Source organism: Gorilla gorilla, chromosome 3 (genome assembly GCF_029281585.2).
Source record: "Gorilla gorilla gorilla isolate KB3781 chromosome 3, NHGRI_mGorGor1-v2.1_pri, whole genome shotgun sequence".
NCBI classification, from domain to species: Eukaryota; Metazoa; Chordata; class Mammalia; order Primates; family Hominidae; genus Gorilla; species Gorilla gorilla.
In genome coordinates, this window is record NC_073227.2 from 97,034,403 (window position 1) to 97,060,129 (window position 25,727).

General features: G+C 41.0%; 1 protein-coding gene and 1 long non-coding RNA gene across 2 annotated transcripts in view; one reads left to right on the plus strand and one right to left on the minus strand.

The window, feature by feature from the left end:
* The window catches only part of LOC134758331 (uncharacterized), a 61,193-nt gene extending 40,017 nt beyond the window's left edge, over positions 1-21,176 (minus strand). The window contains exon 1 of the long non-coding RNA XR_010133394.1: positions 20,785-21,176. This is a non-coding gene — a long non-coding RNA (uncharacterized lncRNA). The remainder of the gene's footprint in view (positions 1-20,784) is intronic.
* LOC109026657 (interferon-induced transmembrane protein 3) lies at positions 120-13,892 on the plus strand. Its single transcript, XM_055384553.2, has 2 exons — positions 120-379; positions 11,672-13,892. Exon 2 carries the CDS (start codon positions 13,309-13,311, stop codon positions 13,708-13,710), a length of 402 nt encoding a protein of 133 aa, XP_055240528.2. The 5' UTR covers positions 120-379; positions 11,672-13,308; the 3' UTR covers positions 13,711-13,892.
* Positions 21,177-25,727: the final 4,551 nt, after the last annotated feature.

A 25,727-nucleotide genomic window follows, 5' to 3' on the forward strand; every position in this document is an offset into this window, starting at 1 on the left:
AATCTTGCAATACTCCAAACGCAGATACTCCAGCCACCCGCAAGGTTCCAGGAAAGGACAATGTCCTGCGAGAAAATCAGGAGGCCTCCACTTCCTGGGCCACTTGAGAAGTTCCTGGGCATGTCACTACATGTTGGTTGACTCAGCCATTTCTCATGCTGCTTTGTTTCTTGCGGTGGCCACTTAACCCCAAAGAATGAAGGGAGGATCCACAGTGAAAGTGCCTGAGTTTCTCTACAAGACGAGATGCTGTCGAAACCAAACATCTTTTCCTTTGCTCTATGGGAACATTTTAGGGTTTGTTTTGCACAGCTGGTTTCCAGACTAGAAGATTAACAAGTTTGGGTCCACCCCTAAGAATCAGTGGCTGTCTTTTAAGGTGAGGAGTGTGGGCTTAACTGAGGTCCTTTGAGGGAGCTATAAAGGAGAAACAACCTGGGACATCCCAGTTTTCCTATTCCTCCACTGTTAATATCTCATCTAAAATAATTCATGAGTTTAAATGGTAAATATATGCTTTAAGCTCTACCTTTAAACTTGTATGTTATTCAGGCATCTCTTATTAAGATACTGGGTCTCTGGATACCCAAGGAAATGTTGGCTTTTTATTCTTATGTGGTTCCAAATTTACTTCTCTTCAGTTTAATTGTCCATGGTAGTGCTGGCTTCATTGTTAGGTTGGAGTTATTATTTTCCTTTTAGAACAACATGAATTTTATTCACCTTACTATTAGAAAAAGGAATAACCACAGCCAGAAATAACTTCACTTCCTACAAGGTATAAAAAGTGGTCAAGTGAATGTGAAGGGGCTCTTCTACACAGGAATATATTATTGGGAACAAAGTATTTCCTGCTGCCTTAACTCTTTGGGATGCATAGGATAAAATGATAAAGACCATTTTAATATCAGAAAGGGTTGTCTTATTAATTTTTAAATAAAACTTCACATTTCTTAATGGGGAGCTCATTCAGAAACTAAATAATGGTTTCTCAAAGTGTGGTCAGGATACGATCTGCATCAGAATCCTTGGAATGCTTGTTAAAAATACCAGTTGCTATGACATAACCAAGTCTGCTGGAATCTGCATTTCAGCAGGTTTCCCATGTTATTCTGATGTATTTTAACATTTGAGAGCCACTACCAATCATCTGTACAGTTCCTACTGTTATGATCACAATAAGACTAACATGAATTTAATAATCTGAATAATTTTTAAAATTTAAATAAATTGAAGTTAAATTTAAAAATAAAAATAACCTCAGAAGTTGAAAGTCCTGTCATATTTATTCTATTAGCTATATAAGTTTATACTGTCTCCACTACTTTTATATAATCCCCAAGGTTGTGATACAGATTTTGTTCCCTGTTCACTCTTTTTTAGATCTGTTTTAAACAAGTTATGCACTTATTCAGATTTAATTGCACTAATTATTTTTCCTCAAAAGGAATCAGTTTTATCACACATTGCCAGTAATTTTAAGTTCTGCCCTGACTGAAATTAATCAACTGGCCTTTTCAGTGGGAACTTTACTGATTCAGTGGGAATCAGATTCCTGTTGCTTCATCACAAATGTTATCCTACATATGAGTTAGAACCTCTCCTTGGTGTGGATTTGACAATTTAGCTAATGAAACAAGACTGTGTTCATTTTCTTTGAGAAATGAAAGCAGCTGTCACCCAATTTTGAAACTCTAAAATCAAAATTAGACAAGAAGAAAGTTGTGAATGAAAAAACTGGCTCATTGATTCCTACTTCATTCTATAAATTATTCTCTAGGTGGAAAGGCAGCTGTATTTCTTGCTTGAACACTGGTATTGCTATTGCTTTACAGTAGGTTGAACAGGGGAAATATTTATATAAAGAGTTATTAAATTCTGATAAACGAGTGACTATAGGACATAAGGAAATTCTCTCTGGTACCCTAGAGCTAAGGAAGAGTACTCAAGGAAAGACAAACTGGGAAAGAGTCCCAAGCCTGAGGTTCAGACCTCCTTGGAGAACTGAACTCGACCCACATAGCAGGGAAGTTAGCTGGTTTGCCCAGGCTGGAACTGGTCTGCAGTCCCTGAGCGCATAGGAAGCAACCCTCCAGAGTGCAGGCTGGGTCAGTCCACCAGCAACCAACAGCCTGGCTGTGCACAGAGTGGGGGCCTGCAGCAGGCGTGGCTGCTCAGTGGGACAGGTGATCCGCACAGGATCTTCGGAGAGTGAGGAGCCAGTGTTGGCGGAAGGCCTTCCGGGCACTGATGCAGCAGGAATCTTTCAGGGCTCAAGTTTGTAATCCACAGGCCCAGGAGAAGGTTATGGCCAGAATGAGGCTTCAAGGTCCCAAGGCACCACTAATTGTAGGCAGTGGTTGGAAGAGAACTCCATCAGATGTCCTCACACCCATACCACTGACCCATAAGGCAGCAGCCACAAAGGGCCCCAACAGCACCCCCTATGGAGAGAGCTTAACATCGTGCTGACTGTAAAAGATGCTTAAAAGGACCCTTCCCATTACACAGACACTTGATTGAAGGGTTATTCCAGAGCTGAGAGCCAATAAATTGATAGCCGTCACAGACACATTGTTCTACATATATACCCTGGCATTATCTTCTGATATCACATGTAATTTTATAGTTGCTGATTCTGTAAGAACCATTTCTCAGATAATAAAACAGTGCCTATAAAATGGCCAACATATCTCTTGAAGGAGGTGTCAAAAGGAAAGCAGTTTCTCATTTATGTTTTCTTTAAACATGCTCCATACACCTATATTACTCAAAGTATCTAAATCAATAGATTTAGATTCAGGCCGATTTAAGAGCATGTCTAAGGTTTGTTTCTGTTGAGGTCTCTCTCTGCCTAGCTCTGCCTCTGTATACCTCTGTATGTGTCTACGTCTCTCTTGGTGTGTCTCCACATATGTTTTTCTCTATCTCAACATCTGCAACTGTCATACTTTCCTGTTCATTTATTCTCAAAATGATTCATATTTATACATTAAGTTCAGTGGTGCAATCATAGCTCACCACAGCCTCAAACTCCCAGGCTCAGGCGATCCTCCTGCTTCAGCCTCCCAAGTAGCTGGGACCATAGGCATGAGCCACCACACCTGGCTAATTTTTTAAAATATTTTTGGCAGAGATGGGGTCTCCCTATGTTGCCCAGGCTGGTCTCAAACTCCTGGGCTGAAGCAATCCTCCTGCCTCAGCCTCCCAAAGTGCTGGGATTACAGGCATGAGCCACCATGCCCAGGTGTTTCGTTTGTTTCTTTTAATTTGAAAGAAAAATTAAGAATCTCACCTCATTTTAAATTTTAATAAATATAAAGAAGATGTTGCAATATTGTTTAAATATATGTAAGAGTGAATGAGAACTATTCCTCATCTCTAATTAGAACAGAATATAGGAATTGGCTTTATTTTGTAGTAATAAAAATTGATTTGATAAAAAGGAACAATTCAAAGGCAGCTCATGGATACCGAAATGAGAATTTTAAAAGGCCATCTTCCCTCAAAGATTAAAAGAAAAAAAAGAAATAGAATACCTAACCTTGTATGCAATGGTTTAGAGCAGATTTATTAAAAGGCAGGGAGGTAGTCTGATGTCTCCTTCCAGTGAAAGTAGATAGGCAGAAAAGGAACTTAAGCTTAGGATATAAAGAACAAACAACATCTTCCAAGTTGCCTCAGAAGGTCAACCTCAGTTTGATAATGTATCACTCAATGTGTTTTTTGTTTTTTTGTTTTGGTTTTCTTTTGGTTTTTTGAGACAGAGTGAGCCGTAATCCCAGCCCTTTGGGAGGCTAAGGTGGGTGGATTATTTGAGGTCAGGAGATCGAGACCAGCCTGGCCAACATGCTGAAACCCCGTCTCTACTGAAAAAAAAAAACAAAAACAAAAATTAGCCAGGTGTGGTGGTGCATGCCTGTGGTCCTAGCTACTCTGGAGGCCAAGGCAGGAGAATTGCTTGAACCCAGCAGGCAGAGGGTGCAGTGAGATGAGATCGCACCACTGCACTCCAGCCTGGGCAACAGAGTGAGACTCTGTCTCAAACAAACAAACAAACAAAACAAATTGTAAGTCCTTCTTGCAAATGTTGGTTAAAAGCTAACTAAGGAGTAATGTGCTTAGGAAGAAGAAACTAAGAAAATCAATTTACAGTGTGGTTAAGTAATGTGCCTCTACAGGTAGATGAGAGAGACGCATGTGTAGGAAGGGAGGTACAGCAGGAAAACTGCGTGTTCATCATGACTCTGGATGATTAAATATGTGCATTCACACAGGTAATTGAGAAGATATATGATATGTCTGCTAACAAAAGTAGAACTACAGCTCTTCAGATCATATTGATCAGAAATCAGTAGAAAGTACCAAATAAAGACTTCTATCTACAGGAGATTCATGGCATTGAGCAAGATGGCCAACTGGAAGCCCCTGGTGCTCGTCTCTCTCACAATGACAACCAGAACAATGAATAAACAACTACATTTTAACAAAAATAAGTGAGGGACGGTGCCACAGTGCATCAGAGAAGTAACAGAAACCCCAGTGAGCAGAGAAATTCAGGATGGCCAAAGAGAATGGAAGGAAATCCTGGGCCTCTATTGCCCTGTCCCCAAACTGGGACTAGCTGGGAACCAGGAAGAACTTCTTCTTATGGTGAGGAGGTAAGAGGATTCCATAAATCCCCATCAGCACCTTGGATATCTACAAACCTCACCACTGGAGTCCCCTGCAGTCCTCACAGTTACTCAACCCAGCTGGGGGAGCTGCCTGGAGTCCACATAGCGTGCTCCTCCCAGAGAAGGAGCCAACACCATGCTGTGCCCCACGGCCCATGTGGCTGCTGTGCTATACCATCTTGGAACTAAAACTACAGCTGGAGTGTGTCTTGCTCCCGGGGTGCATAGCCACGGCTCCCTTTCATCCCTGAGGCTAAGCTGCCACTAAACCACCCCATCCCAGTGGCCTGACATCCCCAAGCTGAGCTGCAAGTAGCTGTTACAGCCTTCCCATAGGGCCAAGCAGAGGTGGAGTCACTCCACCTACCCCTACCGCTGCCCTTTCAGGCTGGAGCTGAAGTGGCACCCTGCCTCCCAGCAACAGTACCTAAGCCGTTCAGAGCAGTCACTCTTCCCCTATGCCTAAATTGAAGCAGCACTCTGCATCCCAAGAAATGATGCCTTGGCTGCCACTCAGAGCAGCCATGCACCCTAGGACTTATGCTGATGCAGGGCCCTGCAACTGAGGGAAATGGTCCCTGAGCCACCCAGAACAGTCATGCCTCCCAGTCCTGAAGCAGCACAGCCCCTGGGGAATCGGTGCCTTGGCCAAGCTGAGCAGCTGTGATTCCAGGGCTGAGCTGATGTAGTACCCCATATCCCAGGGAAATAGAGCAGTGGTTGAGGTGAGACATCCTGCCCTACAGGCCAAACAACTCCAGTACCCTGTGCTTCCTTGGGGCTGGACTAGCTCCCTCAAGTACAAACTGCTGAGATGCCCCTCTTCTTGGGAAGTGAAGATATCACTTGCTGTTCCCTGCTCCCCCAAGGCCCAAATGAGAGATGTGCTCCAGCATTCCGGGATACTTGCTGCCACCGCACCTGGCCTCTCACTCTGGACACTGCCGGGTCCCACCATCCCATGGTCTAGAGGAGGGGTATCCAATCATTTGGTTTACCTGGGCCACAGTGGAAGAAAAATTGTCTTGGGCCACACGTAAAATGCACTAACACTAACGAAAGGCGACAATAGCTGACAAGCTTAAAAAAAAAAACTCAATGTTTTAAGAAAGTTTATGAATTTGTGTTGGGCCACATACGAAGTCATCTGAACCACATGTGGCCACACACCATAAGTTAGACAAGCTTAGTTTAGAGTCACTACTACACGGTCACCTTATGGGACCTGAGTTGCCACTGAGCCCTATTGGCTCAAGTTCCCAGATTGCAGGGATCTCCTGCTCCCCAGGCCCAAACCTCCAGAGAACCCTTGTTCTTCCTGAGTCTGGCCAGTGGTGTGCCTGCATCCAGTGGAAGAACCATCACCACAACCCTGCCTGAGCTACAAGGGATGACTCAGAGTTACCGATTCTGGCAGTGTGGGCAACCTACATCCAACCCTGCCACAGAGAGCAAATCTACACCCCAAGACCCAAGTGCCACAATGGGTTTGTAAGACTCTGAGCCCTGCAGCTGCTCTGAGCACCTGCACCTCAAACCCAGTGCTGATGCGGCTGCTTGTAGACCATGTCATACCTGACACCAAGAGGAATCCCTTTAACTCCCCCCATCGACTTGAATACAATAATAGAAGAAGACTTCAACACTGCACTGTCAGCACTGGACAAATTATCAAAACAGAAAATTAACAAAGAAACATTGGATTTAAGCTGCCCTTTAGGTCAAATGAACCTAACAGACACTTACAAAACATTTCATCCAACAGCTGCACAATACATATTCTTTTTATCAGCACATGGGATACTCTCCAGGATAAACCCCATGTCAGGCCACAAAACAAGTCTTGAAAATTTTTAAATAATTAAAATTATGTCAAGTATCTTTTCTGATCACAATAGAATAAAAATAGAAATCAATAAGAAGAACTTTACAAATATGGAAATTAAACAACATGTTCCTGAATGACCAATGGGTCAATGAAGAAGTCAAGAAGGAAATTAGCCAGGCACGGTGGCTCATGTTTATAATCCCATCCGTTGGGAAGGCTGAGGCAGGAGGATTTCTTGAGCCCAGGAGTTTGAGACAAGCCTCAGTAACATAGCAAGAGTCTATATCTACAAAATATTTTTTTTAAAAAATTAGCCAGGCATAGTGGCAGTCTCCTATAGTCCTTGCTACTCAGGAGGCTGGGACAGGAGGATTGCTTGAGCTGAGGTGTTCAAGGCTGCAATGAGCTATGACTGCACCACTGCATTCCAGCCTGGGGAACAGAGCAAGATCCTGTCTCTAAAAAAATGAAATAAAAAAGGAAAAACTTTTAAAATTTTTTGAAACAAATGAAAATAGAAACAACATACTAAAACCTATGGAATACAACAAAAGCAGTATTAAGAAGAACATTCATGGCAATAAACACCTACATCAAAAAAATTTAAAGGTTTCAAATAAACAGTGTAACAATGTGTCTCAAGAAACTAGAAAAGCAAGAATAAACCAAACCCAAAATCAGAATGAAAGAAATACTAAAGATCAGAGCAGAAAGAAACAAAATTCGGACTAAAAACAAATACAATTAAAAAAATCAGTGAAATGAAAAGTTGGTTTTTTGAAAAGATAAACAAAAATTGACAAACCACTAGCTAGACTAACCAAGAAAAAAGAGAAAAACCCCAAATAAAATCAGAAGCAAAAAAGGAGACAGTACAAGTGACACTACAGAAATACAAAGGATCACTACAAACTATTACTAACAACTATGTGCCAACAAGTTAGAAAACCTGGCAAAAATGGATAAATTCCTGGACCATACAACCTACCAAGATTGAACCAAGAATAAATAGGAAGTCTAAATACACCAACAACAAGTAACAAGATTGAATCTGTAATAAAAAGTCTACCATCAAGGGGCCGGGCACAGTGGCTCACGCCTGTAATCCCAGCACTTTGGGAGGCTGAGATGGGCGGATCACAAGGTCAGGAGATCAAGACCATCCTGGCTAACATGGTGAAACCCCGTCTCTACTAAAAATACAAAAAAATTAGCCAGGCCTGTAGTGGTGGGTGCCTGTAGTCCCAGCTACCCAGGAGGCTGAGGCAGGAGAATGGCGTGAACCTGGGGGGGGGGGGGCAGAGTTTGCAGTGAGCCGAGATCATGCCACTGCACTCCAGCCTGGGCAACAGAGCGAGACTCCGTCTCAAAAAAAAAAAAAAAAAAAAAAAAAAAAAGTCTACCATCAAGGAAAAGCCCAGGAACCAATGGCTTTTCTGTGGAATTCTACCAAACATTTAAAGAAGGACTAATACCAATTCTTCTCAAACTCTTCCAGATAATTGAAGAGGAATAAATTCTTCCAAACTCGTTCTGTGAGCCCAGTATTCATATCAAAACCAGACAAGGATGGACGGACACACACACACACACACACACACCCCTATAGGCCAATATTCCTGATGAACATAGATACAAAAATGCTCAACAAAACAATAGCAAACTGAATCCGGCAGCACATTAAAAACATCATTCACCATACATAATCAAGCGAGATTTATCCCAGGGATACAAGTATAGTTTAACATATGCAAATCAATAAACACGATACATCACATTAATATAATAGACGGCAAAAACCGTATGATCATCTCAATAGACACGGAAAAAGCATTTGATACAATTCAACATACCTTCATGGTAAACACCCCCAACAAGGTAAGTATAGAAAGAATATACCTCAACACAATAAAGACCATATATAACAGACTCACAATCAACATCATACCAAATGAGGAAAAGTTGAAATCCTTTCCTCCAAACTCTGCAACAACACAACAGTGCCCACTTTCCTCACTTTTATTCAACATAGTACAGGAATTCCTAGCCAGAGCAATTAGGCAACAGAAAGAAATAAAGGGCATCCAAACTGGAAAACAGGAAGTCAAATTTTCTGTTTGCAGATAACATGACGTTATATATAGAAAACCCTAAAAAGCTGTACTAGAAAACTCTTAGAACTGATAAATTCAGTAAAGTTGCAGTGTACAAAATCAATATACAAAAATCAATAGCATTTCTATACACCAGCAACAAAGTAGCAGAAAAAGAAGTCAAAGTAATCCCATTTACAATAACTACCAAAAAATAATAATAAAAGGCCTAGACATAAAATGAACCAAGCAGGTGAAAGATTTCTAGAAGAAAAACTATAAAACACCAATGAAAGAAACGTAAGAGGATGAAAAAAAAAGAAAGAAAAGATATTCCATGTTCATGGCTTGGAAGAATTAATATTGTGAAAATGACCATACTACCAAAAGCTATCTATAGATTCAATACAATCCCTACCAAAATACTAATGACATTCTTCACAAAAATAGAAAAAAAAAATCCTAAAATTCACACAGAACCATTTAAAAATGGGCTAATGAGCTCAATAAACATCTCAAAAGAAGACATACAAATGGCCAACAGGGATATGAAAAAATGCTCAACATCACTAAATTTTCAACATCAGAGAAACAAAAATCAAAACCACAATGAGGTATCATGTCAGTCCAATTAGAACAGCTATTATCAAAAAAAAACAAAAAATAAATGCTGGCAAGGATGTGAAGAAGGGGCAACTCTTATACAATCTTGGTGGGAATGTAAATTAGTACAGCCATTATGGAAAGCTGTACAGAGGTTCTTCAAAAAACTAAAGACAGAACTATCACATAATCCAGCAATCTCACTACTGGGTATATATACAAAAGAAAGGAAATTAGTATGTCAAAGAGGTATCTGCACTCCCATCTTTATTCCAGCACTATTCACAATACCCTAAGATAGACTCAACCTAAGTGTCAGTCAATAGATGAATGGATAAAGAAAATGTGGTATATATACCCAATAGAACACTATTTAGCCACAAAAAAGAACAAATCTCTGTCATTCATGACAACATGGTTGAGCTAGGAGGACATTATCTTAAGTGAAATAAGCCAGACACAAAGACAAACACAGTATGCTCTCACTCATAGTGGAGGCTAAAAAAGTTGACCTCATACTGAACATATCTAAGGCAAAATAGAGATGATGAAAGGGTCAGTGAACTTTAAATAGATCAATAGGAATTCAGCTTGAATAACAGAAAAAATGAAGGATTTTAATAAATTACAAAGAACCAGGAGTCTGTAATTGTAATCTCTAGACTATGAATTTTAAAATGCAAAAAGTTATAACTAAAAGGCCAGTTAATAAGTTAAAATAAAATTTTGGCCAGGCGCAGTGGCTCATGCCTGTAATCCCAGCCCTTTGGGAGGCCGAGGTGGGCAGATCACTTGAGGTCAGGAGTTGGAGACCACCCTAGCCAACATGATGAAACTCCATCTCTACTGAAAAAAAAAAAATACAAAAATTAGCTGCTCATGGTTGCGTGCCTGTAATCCAAGCTACTCTGGTGGCTGAGGCAGGAGAATCAGTTGAACCTGTGAGGCAGAGTTTGCAGTAAGCTGAGATTGCACCACTGCACTCCAGCCTGGGTGACAGAGGAAGACTCCATCTCAAAAAAAAAAAAAAAAAAAGAAAGAAATTTTTTAAAATACTGACTTCAAAAGAGAGCAGGAAAGGAAGAACAGAGAAACAAAGAAGAAAGGAGACAAACAGAAAACATTAATACTTTAACCCTAAACTCAACATTATCAGTAGTAACTGTACTACATTTTAGTGAGCTAAACATTCCAATTTAAAGGTAGTAATTGTCCAAATAAATTATAAAGCCAAGACCCAACTTTATTTTCAAGATACACTTAAATATTTAGAAAGTAATATATTAAAGGTAATTAGATGAAAAATGATATGCAATCAGTACCATGCAATCAGTAACCATAAAACTGAAGTGGCTATATTAATATCAGATAAAATACATACAAGACTAAAAGTTTTACCACAGATAAAGAGGGCAATTTCATAGTGATAAAAGTGTCAATTCATCAAAAAATATAATACATATCTATTTGAAGAGCTTCAAAATATACAACACAATTGACAAAATTAAAGAGAGAATATAAATCTATGATCTTAATATCTCTTCCTAATCAATTAATAGGATAAATACCTAATGCATGTGGGGCTTACTACCTAGATGACAGGTTGATAGGTTCAGCAAACCACCATGGCACATGTTTACCTATGTAACAAACCTGCACGTTCTGCACACGTATCTTGGAACTTAAAGCAAGATTTTTAAAAAATAGTAAAAACTAGGCCAAAAAGTCTCGGTAAGCACACAGATGATTGGAACAAGGTCAATTATCTTGACCTAACTGATATTTTAGAACATTAAACCTAATAAGTGAAGAATACACATTTTTCAATTACACATGATATACGCACCAAGATAGACCATATACATGCCCATGAAACAAGTCTCAATAAAATGAAAAGCATTAAAACCACAGATTATATTCCCTGACAATGAAATTAGAAGTAACAATAAGATATGTAGGAAAATCCCAAATATTTGGAAATTAAAATGCTTTCATACTGTACCCAAACCAAAGAGGAGATAAGAAAAATTAGAAAATACTTTAAACTGAGTAATAATGAAATACATCAAAAATTGTGGGATATATTGAAGGAAGTGAATAGAGGGAAATTAATAGTGTGTATATATATACATTATGATTCTATTTGCCAATACAATCTATGGTAGAAAATGCTTATATCAGAAAAGAAGAACAGACTAAAATCAATAGCTAAGGTTCTACTTTAAAAGCTCTAGCTGTGCACAATGGCTCACGCCTGTAATCCTAGCACTTCGGGAGGCCAAGGCAAAAGGATTGCTTGAGCGCAGGAATTTGAGACTAGCCTGGATAACACAGCAAGATCTCATCTCTACAAAAAAATTTTTTAAATAAAAAAATCAGCTGGGCATGGTGGTGTGCACCTGTAGTCCTAGCTACTAGCGAGGCTGAGCAAGTCTGACTGTGTTTCTTCTTTTTTTTTTTTTTAAATAAAGCTAGAGCAAACCAAAACTAGGAGGAAGAAGAAAATAATAAAGGCAAGAGCAAAACTCAACAAAGGACAAAAACAACTGATGAAATTAACAAAAGCAAAAGTCAACAGAACTGATAATTCCCCAATTTAATCCAGGAAAAAAATGAGAATATAAATTACCTACGTCAGGAAGGATCTAACAAGAGAATATTATGAACTTTACGCAAAAAAAATTTCAACAATGTAGAGGAAATGGATACTTCCTCAAAAAATACAATTAACCCAAACATCTATAGCTAATGTTATACTTAATAGTGAAATATTGAAAGTTCCCCCTAAAATTGGGATCAAGGCAAGGATATCCACTGCAACTACCTCTATTTTATGTTATAGTGGAGGTCCTAGCCTTTGCCATAAAGCAAAAAGAATAAAAGACAAAAACTTGCAAAGGAAGAAGCAAAATTATCTCTATTTGCATATGATGTAATTGTTTACAAAAAAGTCTAAAGCAATCTAAAACAACTGTTAGAACTAATAAGTGAATTTAACAGGGTTTCAAGATATAAGGTAAATATACAAAAACAATTGTATTCCTGTATACTAGCAGCAAACAACTGAAAACTAACCAGAACTTTAATTTATAATTGTATTATAAAATAAAATATTCAGGGCTGGGCACAGTGGCTCATGCCTATAATCCCAGCACTTTGGGACCCTGAAGCAGGCAGATCAACTGAGATCAGGAGTTCGAGATTGGCCTGGCCAACATGGTGAAACTGCATCTCTACTAAAAATACAAAAATTAGCTGGGCATGGTGGTGGGCACCTGTTATTCCAGCTACTCAGGAGGCTAAGGCAGAAGAATTGCTTGAACCCAGGAGACAGAGGTTGCAATGAGCCAAGATTGCACCACTGGACTCCCACCTGGGTGACAGAGCAAGACTCCATCTCAAAAACAAAATAAAATATTCAGGAACAAATGTAGTCAAAGACATGCAAGACTACTCTACTGATAACTATAAAACATTATTGAGAGAAATTAAGGCATTTAAAATAAATGGAAACATGCCAATTCTACCCAAACTGATCATAGATTCAATGTAATCCAGTGATAATAATCCCAGTCTTTTTTAATTGACAAGCTTGTTATAAAATTTATATGGATTTTCAAAGACTCTAGGATAGCTAAGGCATTTTGAAAAAGAACAACAAATTTGGAGTATGTATATCACCTGACTGCAAGACTTACCATAAAGATTAATCAAGAAAGTGTGGTACTGGCTTAAGGATCAAGATACAGATTTATGGAACAGAATACAGCCCAGAAATAGGATGGCACTTACAGGGCCATTTGATTTTTCAAAAGAGGCACCAAAATAGGGAAGAAGGTCCTTTCAACAAATAAAACTGTAATAATCTGATGTTCATATTGGAAAAAAATAAACTGGGTCCCTCTTCACACCACACACAAAAGTCAACTGTAAATGAATCTGTCTCACCCATCACCAGATTCACAGCTGAGGAACCTATAACAAAAGACAGGCTAACAAGAGAAAAGCATACAAATGTATTTAAGTTTTATGTGACACAGGAGCCTTCAGAAATGAAGACCCGGAACCATCCCAGTAACCCTACCACCGCTGGTCTTCGCTGGACACCATGAATCACACTGTCCAAACCTTCTTCTCTCCTGTCAACAGCGGCCAGCCCCCCAACTATGAGATGCTCAAGGAGGAGCACGAGGTGGCTGTGCTGGGGGCGCCCCACAACCCTGCTCCTCCGACGTCCACCGTGATCCACATCCGCAGCGAGACCTCCGTGCCCGACCATGTCGTCTGGTCCCTGTTCAACACCCTCTTCATGAACCCCTGCTGCCTGGGCTTCATAGCATTCGCCTACTCCGTGAAGTCTAGGGACAGGAAGATGGTTGGCGACGTGACCGGGGCCCAGGCCTATGCCTCCACCGCCAAGTGCCTGAACATCTGGGCCCTGATTCTGGGCATCCTCATGACCATTCTGCTCATCGTCATCCCAGTGTTGATCTTCCAGGCCTACGGATAGATCAGGAGGCATCACTGAGGCCAGGAGCTCTGCCCATGACCTGTATCCCACGTACTCCACCTTCCATTCCTCGCCCTGCCCCCGGAGCCGAGTCCTGTATCAGCCCTTTATCCTCACACGCTTTTCTACAATGGCATTCAATAAAGTGCACGTGTTTCTGGTGAAAAAAAAAAAAAAAGAAATGAAGACCCAAAGAAACAGGAAAAACTATGTTTCTATGCTAAGTTTGATGAAGTGGATAGTTGAGAAGCAAAACTGGACAAAACGGATAGGATTTAATGGTAATAAACTGTGGAGAATTTAGCAAGGCCTGTTTGTTCAGATTCTTCTGGACATCTCTGGGTCTTCAAAGTTCACATAAGGGTCATATGGCCTACTTCAAGGGAAGGTCAACTCTTTTATGGCCTGGGTCAGGGAAGAAGGGCAGGAGAGGTTCAAAGAATGACCTTCTTGCTTCTGTTCTTTCCTCAAATATCAAGTTGTTAGGGTAGTGTGTCTTGAACCCCATCAAATCATAGATCTAAACATAAAAGCTATAATCATAAAGCTTTTAGAGGCAAACATATGAGAATATCTCTGTGACTTAGGGAAAGGCAAAGTTTTGTGACACTGGTCACAGAAAGCCAGAAACATATATAAATTTCATCAGAATTTAAAGCTTCTACTCATCAAAAAGCTATTATTGAGACAATTAATAGGCAAGTCATCACATGAATAGGCAATTAACAGGCAAGTGCTCACCATGATTAATCATCAGGGAAATGCAAATTTAAAACATAATGGGTTATGACTACATAGCCACCACAATGGCCAAAATTAAAAGACTGACAATTCCAAATGTTGGTAAGCATAGAGCAACAAGAACTCTAACACCGTGTTGATGGGAGTGTAAGAGTTAGAAACATTTTGGGGAAAATATCTGGCAGTTCCTTACAGATCTTAACCTATATTCCTACCCTTATAACCCAGCAATCCAATCCCAGGTATTTACTCATGAGAAATGAAAACATACATCCACAACAAGACATGTATAAGAACATTCATGGCAGCTTTACTCATTATATCCCCAAATTGGAAACAGCCCAGGTATATCCACCAATAGAACAGACAACTTGGTATATTCACACAATAAAATACCACTCAGTAATAAAAAGACATGAACTACTGATAAAAGCAACAACATGAATGAATCTCAAAAATATTATGCTGAGTGAAAAAAGCCTTTCACAAAAGAGTATATATATACTGTATGATTCCATTAGCAAATGAAATCTATGGTAGAAACATTAAAACTCTGGGGCAAGTGGGGCAGGGATTGAGTGAGAAGGAGCAAAAGGGAACTTTCTGGGGTGATGGTAATGTTCTAGAACTTCATTGAGGCTCAAGTTACATGGGTGTACGTGTGCATTAAAATTCAGTGAATGTACACTTAAAATTTGTGTATTTTCCTGCATGTAAATTTTGCATCAAATGAAAGCAAATTGTAAATATATATTTATCTCTGATTGATACCCATGTTGAAGCATTTGAGAGAAATAAGGTATTTGAAATGCCTCAAAAATTAGGTTGAGAGAGAAGCAGATGAGTGGATAGATTGAGAAAGCAAGCATAATAAACTGTTAATGTAAAATTAGGTGGTGAGTATACAGGGGCTCATTACAAAATTCTTTTAAGTATGATATTTCAAAAATTTATAATGTTTATTATATATTATAATAGATATAGATATTATTATAATATTTATAATAAAATGATTATTATTTGGGGATATTCAGTGCATATACACTTAAGATTTGTGCATTTTATTGAATTTAAATTTCATAACAAAAGAAGAACTAAACAAATATTGAACTCTGGGTAATGACAGGTAACGCAGAAGAATTTAAAAGTGACTGCAATTTTTTTTGAAATATGTCAACATTTAAAAGGATAGTTAGATCAGTGCTCAAACAAGAACCACAAAATTTTTTTGTGTGTTTTTTTTTTATTTGCTTTTTTTGAGACAGAGTCTCGCTCTGTCACCCAGGCTAGAGTGCAGTGGCGCCATCTCGGCTCACTGCAAGCTCCGCCTCCGGGTTCATGCCATTCTCCTGCCTCAGCCTCCCGAGTAGCTGGGACTGCAGGAGCCCACCATCACGCCCGGCTAATTTTTTGTATTTTTAATAGAGACGGGGTTTCACCATGTAAGCCAGGATGGTCTTGATCTCCTGACCTCGTGATCCGCCCGCCTTGGCCTCCCAAAGTGCTGGGATTACAGGCGTGAGTCAGTGCGCCTGGCCATAAAATGTTAATGGTAGAATCTAGATGGTGGGTATATCTGTTTTTATTGTAAAATTCTTGTATTTTTGTTGTTTGAACATTTTCAAAATAAATTGTTGAGGAAAAAAAACTCAGTGAGGGTGTAGGGCCTCTATTACTAAATGAAGGAAGAAAAAATCGGTACTGGGACTAATTAACAGCCTGCCCCAGTGAATAATGTTTACCTACTGAGCGGTCCATTCTCACCCATTCCCTCCTATCCCACCTTCTCTGTGAGTTCAATTCTATCCTCAAAGAGTCATTCCTTTAACTTAAGCTTTGACCCTTGTTGAAATTCAAATATAGTAGTTTTATAATTCCTTATTGCCTCCCTTGGATTATTTTCCTCCAGTCCCTTAGAACTTGGACTTATTCTTTTCTCTCCCTAAGTGACCAGCAGTCACTATTAACATGCATCTGGCTCCCAAGCATTCACTTCCCTTGCTACAGTTGCAGATGTCCACATGATTCATAGATAGTTCCTTGGAACTATATCACTGCCACCTCAAAGCCAGTATTCCCTTTCTTTTTTTCCTTTGGAAACAGGGTCTGGATCTGTTGCCCAGGCTGGAGTGCAGTGCTGTAATTATAGCTCACTGCAGCCTCAAACTCCTGGGCTTAAGCAATCCTCCTGCTGCAGCCTCCTGAGCAGCCAGGACAACAGGTGTGTGCCACTACATCCAGCTAATTATTTTATTTTTTGTAGAGATGGGCTCTTGCTATGATGCCCAGGCTGGCCTCCAACTCCTGGCCTCAAGTGATCCTCCCATCTTGGCCTCCCAAAGTGCTGGGATTACAGGCATGACCCACAGTTCCTGGTCAAGGCCAATATTTTCAAAACCAAAACTCTCTTCCCTCCTAAACCCTCTATATCTGTTATTAGTACCACCGTTATTCCTAGGATACAGATTTACCTCATTCATTCATTCAATAGTTATTGGGTTTTACTTTGAAATCCCTCTGCTAGAAGTAGATGGACAAAGTGGACATAATCCCTGCTCTTTCAAGGCTTACAGTTTATTACAGTCTAGTTGCTCCTTCCCTCCTTTATCCTTTCCATGTTTAATGAATAAACAGTAATCATGTTATTGCCTGAGAGAAAGGAGAGGGCTCCAGGAGTCATCAATTAATTATCACCCAGGTTACACTGGGCTATCCACCCATCACTCCTATGTGTATGGCCCTTCAGGCCCAGTGGTTTGGTACTTCTGCATCCTGCTTAGGGCATTCTAATAGTTTCTGAAGCTGCCTATGTTTCATTCTGCTGTATATCCCAGTCTGCCTGGGACAGTACTAGTTCATGCGTATTGTTGCAGAGTAATTATTAATAGTGCCCCCTTTCTCTGTCAAATGTATCCTGGTTTGGCCAATAAATTTTGTGACCACCCACTCCTGAATCACACACAAACATTTCTAATCTGAGCACTTACTACTTATTCATGCAAGCCAGCAGGCCAGTGGAGCCCCTCTGTTTCCAGAAACTGGTAGATTTTAGGGTGTTAGGGAGCACTAGCTCTTCTCCTCTGTTCTTCTAAGAGGGATCATCTGTCCTAGGGAATTTCCTTTGCCTAAGAGTTTGGACTTTTAAACATAAAAGCCATAAAGGGTTGCAGCCTCCTCCTAGTTTCCCAATTCAGCCAGATCCCTTGCCTTAGATAGGGGGAGGAAAAGAATTTAGAGAAAAGGCCTGACTTATGATCTCAAAATATCCAAGATTTAGAACCCAGTTATTCATATATATGCTCTCTTCTAATCACTAAAAGGTCTTAAAAGACATAAGTTTCCTATTTCCTTTCTAAAAACCTACACTCTTCTCTCCTCTTTCCCATTGTAAAAACGAAGCAAGAAAAAAAATATTCGCAAACTGGACAGCCCTCAGAATTACAGATTTGGAGCAACTCGAGCAATGCAACGTGGCCAGAGCAAATTTATGGACAGAAAAAGGAAGGTGACATACAGAAAACGGAAGTGAGGTACAGAAACAGCCAGACTGGTTACAGTTCAGCCTTTGCCTTATTTGGACACAGTTTGAACAGTTGGACGCCTGTGAGTGGACCCTATTCTTCTGCCTCAGGATTGGCTAAGACTCAGCTCTTATTACATACTCCTAAATCAGGTTCATAGTTTGTCTACCTACCAAGGTAGCTTACGGTTTATCCATAAGGACTCAACTATGTGAGTACAGAGACTTTCTCAGGCCAGATTTTAGTTTGATTTAACAAGGGTAAGCTCATTAAATGCTTGTTGAAGTTACAAATATTAGCTATTTGCACCTACTGTGCTTGAGTTACAGTTCTTTTCCTAAGTACCGTACAGGTCTAGACAAAAAGAAAGCAGCTAGGTATCTAAGAGATTAAAAAGACCTAGATGAAAGAATGTACAATTCCACAGGGCAGCAAAAATAAACTTTACTTGGTTTACATTTGCCCAACTGCATATGGCCCCATCTCTTAGCTTTCACACTGTATATAATTCTGTACAGGGATAGAACCAAGTTTTCCCCTTTTTGTTCACTCATTGCCTCTCATTGCATCATGAACAAATGCATTGCATCATGAACAATGCCTCTCATTGTTCACTCATTTGTTCACTCATTGCATCATGAACAATAGTGCCTGAGATGCTTACTTCAGAATTGAGACAGGCAATTGGGCCAAAACCTGTTGAACCTCAGTGAATATAAAACATGAGTGGCAGAAAAGAGCAAAGGAAGGAAGGAAGGAAGGAGGGAAGGAGGGAAGGAAGAAAGACAAAAGAAAGAGCATCCAAATAGAAAGAAGTCATATTATCCTTATTTGCTGGTGATAAAATCTTATATTTGGAAAAACCTAAAGACTCCACCAAAAAACTATTAGAGCTGATAAATTCAGTCAAGTTGAAGGATACAAAATCTACACAAATCAGTAGCATTTCCATATGTCAACACTGAACTATCTGAAAAAGAAATCAAGAAAGTAATCTCACAATAGGTATATATAAAATAGGAATTAATCAAAAAATGAAACATCTCTATGATGAAAACTGTAAAACACTGATGCAAGAAATTGAAGAGGACACAAAAACATTGAAAGACATTCCATGTTCATGGACTAGATCAATACTGTTAAAATGTCCATACTACCCAAAGCACTCTAGAGAGTCACTGCAATCTCTATAAAAATACCATTGACATTCTTCATGGAAATAGAAAAAAAAAATTCTAAAATGTATATGCAACCACAAAAGATCCAAAAGAGCCAAAGCTATTCTGAACAAAAAGAATGAAACTGGAGGAACATTACCTGACTTCAAATTGTGCTACACAGTTATTATAACCAAAACAGCACAGTATTGGCATGAAAACAGACCCATAGACCAATGGAGCAGAATGGAGAACTCAGAAATAAATTCATACATCTACAGTGAATTCATTTTCAACAAAGGTGCCAAGAACATACATTGCGGAAAGGACAATCTCTTCAATAAATGGTGCTGGGGAAACTGGATATCCATATGTAGAAGAATGAAACGAGACCCCATGTCACTATATACAAAAATCAAATCAAAATGGATTAAATACTTAAATCTAAGACCTCGAACTATGAAACTACTACAAGAAAACAATGGGAAAACGCTCCAGGACATTGGACTGGGCAAAGGTTTCTTGAGTAATATCCCTCAAGCACAGGCAACCAAAACATGAGCGGGACTTTTAGGGTGCACTACTCGCAACACCTGAGAAGCAAAACTATGAAAATAAAAGCAAAAATTCCCCCCGACCCAACCCTCCTGGTCTCCTAGTCATTCTTCAAGTTCTGAGTCAATTTATGCCTATGATTTTAAAACACAGGTTTTGTAGCCAGACGGACTACATTCAGACCCAGATTCACTATTATCCTTTGCCTTAGTTTGATAATCTGTAAAATGGGGCTAATCTCTCTCCAGGCTATGCTGAGGATCAGATGACTGCCAAATATAAAGTATTTATATGGTGCACCGTATAAATACTTTGCACCAACCTTATATATCTTAAGCACCTCGTCAATGGGTGCTGTCATCATATTTGCCAAGAGTTATCCCAGGTGGGAGTGATAGAGCAGTGAACAAAACAGACACAGCCGCTGGCCTCCTCCAGGTGCACACAGCCTTCCAAAAATAATATTAATTAAATAAAGCATTGTAACAACACTGACTTAAACTCCTCTGGTCGGGACTGCCCTGTGACTATGTCTGGAATATGTCTAAATTAGCACCCACAACTGTTTTATAAGTCTTCAAAGCCTGTCTCCTCCCAGGCCTTGAACCCCTGGGCACAGAGACCAGCGGCTGATCCCTACCTTTGGGCGCTCGCCCCTGCACTGTGCCTGGCCCTCAGCAGGCCCTACCGACTGTCCTTGCTGACAACAGGAGGAGGGCTGTTGGCGGCACTGACAAATCAAGCGGGTGTCGGACCTCAGCGCCTAGAGGGAGTGGTCTGTCTCCCTCCTTTCCGCCCGGTCTCAGTCTCCCGCCCACCGGCAGTAGCCAACAGCCTGTCCCAGCCTTGACCCCATCCATTCTCTCAGCTTACTCTCAGGGTCCGAAACGTGAAAAGGCCAGCAGCTTAGCAAGGTCTCCGACCTCTGTTCCACTCGCCCTCGCCCTCCTTGCTGCTGCGCCTAAAAGCAATCCCAGGCCCACCGCGCCCGCCCACGCTGGCTTCCCCCAGACACCCCCGGCTGCGACTCCCCCACCAGACTTGGCAGTTCCCCAGGGTGTTCGCATTAGCGCCAAGGGGAAACATTCGTTGTTAATTACCTTGCTTCTTAATGATGAGCGTCTGCCGGGCGGCTCCTCTCAGAAGAAAGGGAAAGTGTTCGGAATCGCAACATTTCTGGCCCTGAGCTCTGGAAGGATCGAGCTCCGCTACGGGCCCAGGGCTGAGAAAACGCGCGACCCCGGGGGTCCGTCCACCTCTTCAGGGAACCCACACATTCCACAGATCTCTGTGAAACAGAAAAAGTGTTCCTTCTGAAGACCAAGGGCGTCCCTACAAGAAAGATTCTGTCCTCTTCCCTTTGGCTTCTTGGTGAGGGCGACCCTCTCTGCTGAGAGCGCTTCCCTCCAGCTCGCCACGGAGGACGCTGTGTAGCAAAGAAAGGTCCCTCTTCACTTGTGTGAGTTTGCTAACAGTGCACGCAAGGCTTCTCGGGTGAAAGAGGCCTGAGCCACTTCTTTTGAAGCCCTAAATGCATTTTTTTAAATGAAGACATGCCAAACAGCTACAAAAAGTTGTAATTGTGCTGTATTTTAAAGCCCCGCCTTGATTACCAGTGTTGTTTACACGCATGCAACTGTAATGACTGCCTGCATAAGCTCATCTGGAGATAAGGCCTAAAGGCCGTATATGAGGCCCTTGATGGACATGAGGCCAGGATCAAATAGCTCTTCTCCTCTCCCCTCTGAGACGAGCTCTGTGACTGCAAATACACAGGGAGGGGAGGGGAAGTGGCCTGAGAGAGGCGGCGAGAGGAGAATTAACCCTACAACAGAGACAGTGAGGTTTAAAAAAAATAAGTGGACTTGAGAACTGGGTTCGTATTGGGTGCCGGTGAGGATACTTCACCTCCTTCTTGCCTCATTACCCATCTGTAAGCTAAGGAATGTTGAAAGAGGCTTTGTTCTCCAACAAAGATAAAAACAGTTCTAAGGAGAAAAGAGGCCATGGGCCGGGAAGCAAGAATGCATTGCTAAGAGTACCCTGAAGATGTTTCTTTCCTCCTTCTTGCCTCCCTCCTCTCCTCCCTGAGATGGAATCAAAATGCTTTAACAGGCAGTTGGCGAAGAACACGATTCATCCCAACCAAGTAGAGAGTTTTTCTTGTGTTTGATATTTATTAAAATCTTGGAATTCCACACTTCATCCATTTTTCCCATGGCTTCCCTTCATGCATAAACAGCAAAAAGGATGCTGCTTGTTACATAAACTTGTCAGGCTGCAAAAGCCCAACATTCTGTTTTCTCCCTAAGTGGGGTGCGGGAGGAAGCGTGGGTTTATTATGTATTACAAAGAGCTTTGCACTACCTAAAATCAAAGTAATTAGGTAGTGCAAGTCAAAAATAGTTTTGAAATGTTATCAATAAAGTGACAAAACACTTTTTTTAGATTTCTGAGAAATGCATTCCTGACTTAATATTGCTCCTGCTCTCTCTGCATTTGCTACTAGAAAAGAAAGGCCTTCTTTCTCAGTCTATCTTTGCACCATCACCTGGACACCCTCCGAGATGAGTCACAGGCAGAGGAAATTATCGTGATTGCATATTGTTTAGTCTCTAAACTTCAGCTGCTTCCTGGGCAACCCAGTTGCCTGCCATTTAACCTGCCTGGATGGATGAGCTCATTAATGAGCCGCCCCACAGGCTTTCTCGATTGGCTCTTCTCCAGACCCTAGTTCTCTTTCTTCACCCAGTGGTCACTGGTTCACCAGCCTTCCTTGTGTGATGGAGTAAGTCCTCACCCCACTCTCACTGCGCTCCTCCCTCCTTCTGGAGGAGACCTTAGAAAGGGTGGCAGGAGCAGTCATTTCAAGCATCCAGTGGAGCCTGCACTTTTCACAAAGGCCACCCTTTCTCCAGGATGCCACCAACTCCTCAATGCCCTCCTCCCGGGTTCCTTGGGAGGGAGGGGAATCAAGTCAGCAATTCTTTCTTCCTCCTTTCTTTGCCAAGAGGCTGCTTCCCCATCGCGGGTCAGCGCCAGCCTAGTAGGGAACCCTGAATTCCTCTCATTGTTTTCCCCCTTACAGAGAAGCAGAGTGGCCCCAGACGGTGGGAAGCCCTCCTAGGAGTCTCATTGAGGACTCTCACAGCTACCAGTTGGGCATTGGGGGTGAGGGGTGGGGACAGATGGAAAGCCTTGGGTTTTAATGTTTATATAAGAAACAGCAATTCAGGCTCTCCCTCGCCCGTGTGTCCTGTGGTGAGTGTGTCTCTAGGGAAAATCCTGGTATTTGCTTTCCAGTTTAAAATTTAATTATCAAGATCCTGACTTTTTGTGCCTTGGCTTCCTGCTTTCTAAGAAAGCCAAAAGCACTTGGATTAAATAAAATTAAGTCCAGACTTCCTTTTGTGGACCCCAAGAGAACACTGCTCCTCTCCTTTCGGCCAGGTCTCTTCTCAGTGTGCTCCACCCCATCTCTATCTCTTATTTTTTCCTTTTTGCTTCCCTTCCTGACTTTCCAACCACCTTATTTAATTGGCTTCTGGGTCTTTTTTTTTTCTTTTCCCATTTTTGCCACTCTTGAACCCAATTTTATCCTTGACGCTATTTCAATCAGCTTCAGCCAGGAGCTAGCAGTGAAGAAAATCTTGGACAAAATTGAGAAGTGCTGCTTGTTTTTAACCTAACCTCTATCAGAGTCTTCTAGTGGTCAAGAGCACCTCAAGCCACTTCTTTTTACAGAGGATCCCGGAACCGCTTTTTAAAAAAAATTTTGATAAATGCCAAAAAGTCACACAAACTGTAGAATATCTTAGGTGTTTACACTAAAAAATTGTCCCTTAACACACACTCACAAAACAATGTAACTAAAGATGTCATGTAAGTCTAAATATGAAGCTCCTTGTGAATTTGGGACCCCAGTCAAAATCTCTGATGTTCATTTCCCCCTGAAGAACCTTGTGGCCCACATATTGCTCTTCTTATCTTGCCTCAACTAGCTACTGGGGAATTTGAGCAGCAGGGCAGTACTGATCCCTCTGTTGCCAGTCCTCTCCCCTGCCTGGGCAGTCTGAGACCCCCTCTCCCCGAGTAGGGCACTCAGTTGAAAACGGTGGCTTTCTGCTTTCAGGTGTCCACCGATGACCAGATGGTGATTGTTAATAACATTATTCTTTTAAAACCATGACTGGTTTTCCAACACCACACACGAGGGTGTTTTTAAATTAATTGATTTTTAACTCTGTTTTTAAATGAATAAAAGTGTTTTAGAATTAGCATCATTTGAAAGAACAGCAGATCCAATTGTTGGAACTGAGTGATAGGTACTCAGGAATCACTGTGCTGGACTCTCTACTTTCATGTATGTTAGACATTTCCATAACAAAAATAAAATATAAGTAAGATGCTCTTGAATCTAAATTTACTCTAAATACTAGCATTAAGAATAAAATGTTCTGGACTGGGTGCTGTGGCTCACTCCTGTAATCCCAGCACTTTGGGAGGCCGAGGTGGGTGGATCAATTGAGGTCAACAGTTTGAGACTAGCCTGGCCAACATGGAGAAACCCTATCTCTACTGAAAAAAAAAAAAAATCCAAAAGAATTAGCCAGGTGTGGTGGTGCACACCTGTAATCCCAACTACTGAGGAGGCTGACGCAGGAGAATCTCTTGAACCCAGGAGGTGGAGGTTGCAGTGAGTAGAGATTGTGCCACTGCACTGCAGCCTGGACAACAGTGAGACTGCATCTCAAAATAAAATGTTCTGAATTAATTTCTCTTTATAAGTTGAGAGAACAACCTTTACCACTATTTCCTAAAGAAAACTTTTGTCTGGCTTTCTGGGGGTATGTTTGTGTGTGTGTTTGAGGTTTGTTTAGCACAATCTGAGACATAGGATCCAGATGATGATGATTTTGAGACAGTGTCTCGCTCTGCTGCCCAAGGTGGAATGCAGCGGCATAATCACGGCTCATTGCAGCCTCAGCCTCCTGGGTAGCTGAGACCACAGTTTTGTGCCACCATGCCTGGCTAATTTTTTTTTTTTTTTTTTTTTTGAGACGGGGTCTCCGTATGTTGGCCAGGCTGGTCTCAAACTCCAGGACTCAAGCAATCCTCCTGCCTCAGCTTCCCCAAGTGCTACACGCATGAGACACCGTGCTGGGCTAGCGAGACCCATTTTATTATTAAACTATGTTTTTTAATGTTAAAAATATTATAATTGTTTTAAAGAAGTTGACTTCATTGAAAAACATTTATTAAGATTTACTAAATGTGAAGCTGTAACAAATAAGATGTAAGAAAAATAATTATAGACTTACTGGTACATTTGGAGTAGCACTGTTAAGTAGCAAGAAGAGCTCAGGAGAGCAGACTCCAATCAGAGGAAGAGGCAATAGGAACGGTTTTTCAGAGAAGCTGGCCTTTAAGCTACGCCTTGAAGGATAAGAGAAATTTCACCAGACTAGACAAGTAGGAGGAGGTGGAGTTATTCCAAGGAGGAATGATGAGAGTTCCGGCCCCAAGATAAGTGTCTAGCATATTGGAAGTTTGCTAAGCACATCTGTATGTACGTGCAGGATGTGCATTTGTCTGGGAGAATGCTGGGGGCAGTGGAAAGACCAAGATGAAGGCAAAGTTCTGAATGTGTCTCCCCAAATTCCTATGTTGAAACAATCCCCAATGTGAGACTATTAACAGGCAGCCTTTTGGGAAGTCAGGCTCAGTTCTCATGAATGGGATGAGTGCCTTTATAAAAGAAGCTGAAGGCAGCTCATTTACCCCTTCCACTATGTGAGGATGTAGCAACCACTATCTATAAGGCAGAGAACAAACCCTTACCAGTCACCAAATCTGCTTCCACCTTGATCTTGGACTTTGCAGCCCTCAGAACTGTGAGCTATAAATTTCTGTTTATCAGTTACCCAGTCTACAGTGTTTTTGTTATAGCAGCACAAACAGACTAATACACTGTATTAGTCTGTTTTCACACTGCTATAATGAAATACCTGAGACTGGGTAATTTATAAAGGAAAGAGGTTTG

Bases quoted from the DNA above. Each gene is read 5' to 3' on its own strand.
- LOC109026657 (XM_055384553.2), top strand. From the start codon at position 13,309: ATGAATCACACTGTCCAAACCTTCTTCTCTCCTGTCAACAGCGGCCAG.